Raw genomic sequence first — 7,264 nt, forward strand, 5'->3', positions numbered from 1 at the left:
GAAGGAACAAATAGGGTGCCTGTCCCTACTGCACGATGATGAACATAGACTTTTTCATTAGTATTTCCCAATATTAAATTAACATGGGGCAGGAGCCCATTTCTTGTCTCTGGAAAGGCCATTAATGCTCTGTGGCAGATTATGTTCTTCAGACATCCGTACTCACCTCACTCCTGGAGACAGACCTGTGCTAGCTGTTCGTAACAGTGCCTTGTCCTGTCCACGCACCCCTTGTATTGCACACCCAGGCTTTTTCAGGTACAAAGAGAACCTGAAATTTCCTTCCTCCTGGTATTGCCAGCACAGGACCGATCACTTGGCGTGCCAAGGTATAACTTCATCTTGTTTGTCTTCTTCACAGAAAGCCCGGCTTGCGAGGATTCGAGTGGCCAAAACAGGCAGCTCCAACGCTTACCTTCACAGCAAGCGCAATGGCCTCCTGAACGAAGCCCTGGAGCTGACGGTGAGTGCAGAGACAGTATCTCCTTCCACAGAGTTTGAGAAGCTCCCTATTCCCATGGGGCTCCCTCCCTTTCTCTCTTCGTTGCCACCTAATTGCTCATTATCCAGCATGGCAGCCTCACACACAGAACGGCATTATGCTATAATTGCGCTCTCATGCACCGTATGTGCCATGTGGAGGGACAGCTGGAATCCAGCTGCAAGACTGGATGGGAGGAAAAAGCTTCCTTGGGCTCCTCCTTGAGCTAGGAAAGGATCTGTCTGTCCAGCAATGATCAGGTTCACTGTTCCCATGAAGCTCTCTGTGCGATGGAGCTGTTGGAGCTGTACTGATTTATACCACCCAGGGTCTGCCCATACTATAAATATCCACTCTCAACATACAGTTATTTATTTTCAAGAGTTTCCCTCTAATATGGACTATCTGATCATGCCCAACAGGACAGGAAAAGATTCCCTAGCTCCTGTTTCAGGCAGTTTGGTGGTGGGTTTATTTTTAACAGAAAGGCCTCTGGAGGTTAATACTAGCTATTCACAAAAAGAAAAGTTTTAGAGTGCGTCAGATTGCTCAGCAGAATCAGCGAAAATGGGAGGAGGTTATTACATTAAGCCTGATCAACACCAGAGCAGGTATTAGCACATTTCATGGATTTCATTTCAAATAAATCAGCCTTTTGTGCACGTGGGGAGCAAAGAGTGAGATGTAGAATGCTTAACTGAGCCACCAGAGCTGCCTAGCATTTGTTCGCGTGTCCTTACTTGGAGCTTAATCCTTCAAATGTCTATTTTCCCTGGCACACATCCTTGCATTTGTAAAATCAAAACTGAAAAACCTTTCCAGCTCATGGTGAAAGCTGCTCACTAGGACCTGAGCCCACTCCTACCCAAGTTCAGTGGGTACAGCCCACAGGGAAATTGTGTAGCACCTTATTTTGCATGTAGGATGCTACTCAGCGCAGACCGAGATAGAGGAATCTGGCCCTTTACAACCGGAATAGTTTTTAAACCAACTTTACAAAAGCACTTCACATGAAGTACAGATTTGGAAGGTAGGATGCCCAGATCAGTTTCTGTTCTCCCCTCCAAAACAAGTTTGATCCTTCTGACTACACATCTAACGTTGTCTCCTGCTCTGCAAATGGCAGCGACACTCAGAAAATCTGTTTCTTGAACCATATGTCGCTGTTGAGCAGTTCAAGAAAAGTTTCTTTATCAAGAATATGAGAGACCAGGAAGACTGGTCACATCTAGTCCAGAGCCTTATCCCCATAAAGGAAAGACTCAGGACTGGGATGGCAGCTCAGCTGAGATTCTGCTATTTCATCACCCAGGAACACGCAAAAATTTGACTACAAATTTAAGACTTCCTTTTGAGCTTTAGATTTATAGTTTTTCAAAATGCCAGAAGAGCTTAGCAGGGACACTCAGTTTGCACTTGATCTTCCAGCCTGTCATCCCAATAAGAATCTCCTCACTTCTCTTGTCAACCAAAACTCCCTGCCAAGACCACTCAGGGAAGAGCAGCTGACGCACCAATGCTTAAGTCCAAAATGCATGAGGTTGAGAGAAATATTCAGCCGAATGGGTTCATTTCCTGGCACTTGCCCAAAAATAAGTGGAAGAAGGGTCATTTTGTTGGCTACAAAGCTACTGTAGACACAGGAAGGAAAACAAAAACATTTCTAAAGAGGTTCTAGAGGATTTTTTTTACCCATTAATAACTAAATTTAGATATATAGTAGCACCTAGAACAGGTCTTCCCAAGCTTCTCTGGGTGCAACTTGCTTTCTGGTGGGCTTATAGCTCTAAATGCTAACATGACTCCCCCACAGCCCAATAAGATCCACAAATCCTACTTTGAAAAGCACTGAATATTGTATACATTTGTATTAATGCTTTGTAAGAAAATATCCCCACCCTGATGAACTTCCTGTTGAAACAGTCAAAAGCAAAGGGCATGGGGAAGGAAGAATTACCATCTGCCTGTGACATACGGGAATATAATTTACTAAAACAAGAAACTTGCCAAAGTCATATCTGGCATCTGCACAACCACCAGGAAGTGATCTTTGACTACCTGAGGACCAGCCTCACACCTGAATCAAGGACCGAGACATGTCTCTGCATCCACAGGTAGTGGCATTAATTAATTACAGAACTGTAGAACATCCTTTGTTGTAAAGGTATACACGACCGTCCCAACTCCACAAGGCAAGATTTTATGTCCTTTCATTTTATGGCATGAGAAGAAACTATTCTGAAGAGTACAAAATGTGAATGACAGCATAGTCTAGCTAGCCAAATCTTTTAAGCTGTAAAAATATGAAGGAATGTGACTTCTGTAGTTGCTATATTAGGGATCAAAATATTATCTACATACTGTGCACATCCGTCAGTCAAATTAGTATCAAACTGTTTCGTTGGTCAGGTACACATCCCATTTTGATACCTTGCCCAGGACTCATGCTAACTTTAATGGACTTCACATGGCCAGATTGCCATAGGGCTGGTTTGTTACCCAGCAGTAATTCCAACTGCAGTTACTATATGGCCATGACTAGATATTATCACTTTCATCATTAGCAATCACACAGTACTGTGATCAATGTATAATTATTTTACAAGTGCCCAGCAGATTGCCCTGCACTCTGGCACCTTGAGAGTGTACCCAAGGAAAACAACTGCCCCAGAACGTAGCCTGGCTGTAGCTCTGCAGTCAAACTAATAAATTGAGAAATAAGGACTGTTCAAGATTCCGGAACATGTGCCAGAATGTCCTTTCATTAGTGCCAGAATGAATACACTGGCACCATCTTCCAAGGGAACAGTATGTCTTCAGCCTGTAGCCTTGTACCAAAGTAAAGAAAAAGCAAAGAAAAGGATTTATCCAAAGACAGCAGCAGGAAGGAATTCTGCTCCTAGCAAGAATACAGACACTTGCTTCAGAAACATGTGGATTTGTGGCATTTCGCATTTACCATCTAGACACGAAGTACTCAGACCATTTTCTTCTCATTTAGAGAGATTTTTAGTGGGTTTTGTGTCAGAAGTGTCAAGGGATGGTGAGCTTCTTCCCATGGCAGCAGCCTACATATCCTCTTAGCGTTAATCTCCTTGTACAGCTAGCTGAAATTCCCTTTTAGCTACAACGCTAGGAGGTGTATATCCTAGGAACAGTAGGTTGTGAGGCCTCGTGCCTTTTCACAAGCAGAATCTGCTTAGCCATAGATAAGTGTAACAGCCATTCTCACGGGAAGGGACAGTCTAACCACTGAACCAGTTCAACTCAGTTCACCAGTCTCCAATTCTGTGTGCTGAAGCACTAAGTAGAAGAGGTAAAGTGGAAGTATTATTTTGGATAATAATACTGACACTACAGTGTGTTTCAGTCTCCCTCCAAGCAACCAGCAGCTCAGTGAATGTCTTCCAGGAACAAACTGAATGGTAGCTGGCATCAAATCCTTGCAAAACTGGCATCCCAGCTCAAAAAGCAAACCATCTCCTCCCCCCCACCAGCTTTTTCATTACAGCCAGACTCTTCTAATGAAAACACAGATTTTGTTTGCCTGCAGTAACATAGGTACTGTGCTGGTTTCGGCTGGGATAGAGTTAATTTTCTTCATGGTAGCTAGTATGGGGCTGTGTTTTGGATTTGTGCTGGAAACAGCATTGATAATACAGAGATGTTTTTGTTACTGCTGAGCAATGCTGACACAGAGTCAAGGCCTTTTCTGCTCCTCACCCCACCAGCGAGCAGGCCGGGGGGGCACAAGGAGTTGGGAGGGGACGCAGCCGGGACAGCTGACCCAAACTGACCCAAGGGATATCCCACACCATAGGACGTCATGCTCAGCAAATAGAGCTGGGGGAAGAACAAGGAAGGGGGGGACGTTTGGAGTGATGGCGTTTGTCTTCCCAAGTCACCGTTACGCGTGATGGAGCCCTGCTGTCCTGGGGATGGCTGAACACCTGCCTGCCCATGGGAAGCAGTGAATGAATTCCTTGTTTTGATTTGCTTGCACGCACAGCTTTTGCTTTACCTATTAAACTGTTTTTTATCTCAACCCACGAGTTTTCTCACTTCTACCCTTCCGATTCTCTCCCCCATCCCACCGGAGGGGGAGTGAGCGAGCGGCTGGGTGGGGCTTAGTTGCCGGCTGGGATTAAACCACGACAGGTACAGCTGATGCAATCTCTATAGGTACACATTCCTCAACAGTACTATCAAAATGCCAGGCATTTGTGTGATGTTGGCACTCTCACTGTCCTAGGGCAGTAGTTCCTGCAGATCTCATTCTTAATTCGCATGCTAGGATGTTTTCAGTGGTTGCATAGTCTGTTTCTGAAAATACTGAGGTGACTGAAGAAAAAGTGAAAGGAAGATAAGGTACGAGTCATACTCATTGATGCTACACTTTATTCCTGGTCACTGCCATCCCTTGATCCATTCATTTCCATCAGCAGTGAGCCTAGCCTTGGGATGGAAGGCAGAGGGAGAGACTGAGTTGTGCTGCCAAAATTTAACAATTGGCTTAGGTCTTCTGCCAGAGGTATGGAAGCTCTATCTTTGCTTTCAGATTCCATTTAGACCTGCTCTCAAGTAAATCCTCATAAAAAGATACTGTTTGCAATATGTGCTCTTTCTCTCTCCTTTTCCACTGTTTTAGTGCAGCATCATATTTGCTTTAGGGCTTGCAAGGACCTCCATGGGAAATATTCCAACACAGACTTCAGCGGAGTCAGTAATCTCAGCAGGGTACGAACAGGACCTGCTTGATGTGTTAGCTCACCAGGAGGATTGTTAATAAGAAAAATGGAACAGATTTTTTTTTTTTAGGCCACTTCTAAAAATACTTCTGGGAATGCTCCATCTTCCAAAACAACAGCAACAAAAAAATCCATAACCTGCCTAAGATGCACTCCCATAGGAATCTATTAATTCTGTGTACAGTAAGTCAGCTTTCTTAATGTACCAGTTCAGCTATGTTTTGGCATCTATCAGAGACAGAGTTATTCCTTCACTTAAAGATCACACAACCATCCTGGAAAAGGCATCCAGAACCCTCATTTGCAGTGAATCACTGGGACATATGGGTGTATTTAAAAGCAATGCTTTAAGCATAGTTGCATTTGACCCCCTTGAGAGCAACAGACAACATCTTGGCACTTCTGCCAAGATGTTCTGCTGTGTCTCCCATCCCACCCATTTTCTCTCTTGAACAGTTAGATACTGCTGTTTCGTGTCTAAGTAGAGATTCAAGCCACGCACATCAAATTTTGCCTTTCAGATTTAGGCATTACAGAAGACACCAGGCACTCCTGACTTATGGAGCACAGGGAAACATTTTACAACACCTAATTGCCATTTTAATGCATGTAATTGTCTTTGAAAATGCTAGTCATCAAAGACATGCGCAGATTAACGTGTCATGAAATCACAGTGAATTTCAAGATCAGGAGCTTAAGTAGTAGTAGTAAGAGAACATCCTTAAAAAAACAGGATCTTAAATCTGCCACCACATAACAAAGTAAGAAAAATAATCCTGGCTCTCAAATAGCACAGAAGCTCTCTAGACAACACCTATTGCTTCTTTTCCTTCCATTCCTGAGGTGCCTCTGATCATCAGATCATAGAGTAAGTGACATGCTGTATTTTGAGGAATGTAAGCATCTGATTCACTGATACAGTGCAGAAATAAAAAATACAGAGTACTGGATTTCTCCCCCCACACCCAAGTTGACTAAATTGGCCTATTGCTGTTTTGATGAATGCTTGATGCCAAGCTTTCTGCATGAGCAAAACATTACACACATACTGAACTCAAGCTCCTAACCTCTTATCCATTTCTATTTCAGCTGTTTCAAGCAGATCAAGCCCCTCAGCTTAACAAAAGCACAGAGATTGGTCTGAAATCCGTAGCTTATCCTAACAACTAATAACACTGCAGTCTGAGCAGTCTCTTCCCCAAATCACCACACGCACACATACCTGATGTAGAAGCCGAGAACAACCAGCAGAAGTGCCCCAATAAGTCTTTCCAACCCAGAGTCCTTAAATAGGCATGCCACAAGCAGTTCATCCCCCCCCAACTCTTCCTATGTCTCCCTAGGAGGGACCACTCCTTTTAATAGTTTTTCAACCTAAATACTCCCAGCTGTACCCAATCCCTTCCTAGATGGCACAGGCCGCCTGCTTGACTCTAAGCACACCCTACTCTCTGAATTAGCTTACAAATTTGTTATCCACATTTCAGCTGTTTGAGTACACAGGGGAGGTAGGGGAAAGCTGGTCCCCAATTACACAGGTGTTGCTGCACAATGAGTCAAGTATCTGGATGGTGAGGTCTTTGAAACAGGCTTGCCTTGTCCTGTTTTTGTGCTAAGTGATGTACAGAGGGTTTCTGGTCAGTTCACAGGGCTCCTGGGCACTGTGTTACTAGAACATAAATCACAGTAAGCCATCCTACTGAGCGAAAGCCTACTGAGTGAAAGAAACTAATAAAGGTGGGACCTTCCTTCTCCTAGGGAACTGCTGCCACATTTCACGTGAACATAAACTCTTTGCCACTGCTACACAATGCTTCTTTATTTGCCATATGCTTCAATAGGATAATTTATATACATTAACTCTTACATAAGCAGTGCCTGCCTGTTCCTCCCTTCTCCCTGCCTTTCAAATAGGGCTTTGCCACAGGAGGGGTTACACACCTTCAGTTTGCACCGAACCCAGTCCTCAGGAGCTGCTATAAACTCCCCACCAACAACCATATGCACCGATGCAGTGAAAGGTACGACCCCCTTT

General features: G+C 44.1%; 1 protein-coding gene across 2 annotated transcripts in view; it reads left to right on the forward strand.

The window, feature by feature from the left end:
* KCND3 (potassium voltage-gated channel, Shal-related subfamily, member 3) overlaps nucleotides 1-7,264 on the forward strand; it is a 122,593-nt gene that overhangs the window by 108,398 nt on the left and 6,931 nt on the right. For both annotated transcript variants that reach the window (XM_009331940.1, XM_009331941.1), the window contains exon 3: nucleotides 362-463. In XM_009331940.1, the coding sequence (XP_009330215.1) occupies nucleotides 362-463 (102 nt within the window). The remainder of the gene's footprint in view (nucleotides 1-361; nucleotides 464-7,264) is intronic.

The sequence above is a fragment of the Pygoscelis adeliae genome, unplaced genomic scaffold, assembly GCF_000699105.1.
Source record: "Pygoscelis adeliae isolate BGI_AS28 unplaced genomic scaffold, ASM69910v1 Scaffold189, whole genome shotgun sequence".
NCBI lineage: Eukaryota > Metazoa > Chordata > Aves > Sphenisciformes > Spheniscidae > Pygoscelis > Pygoscelis adeliae.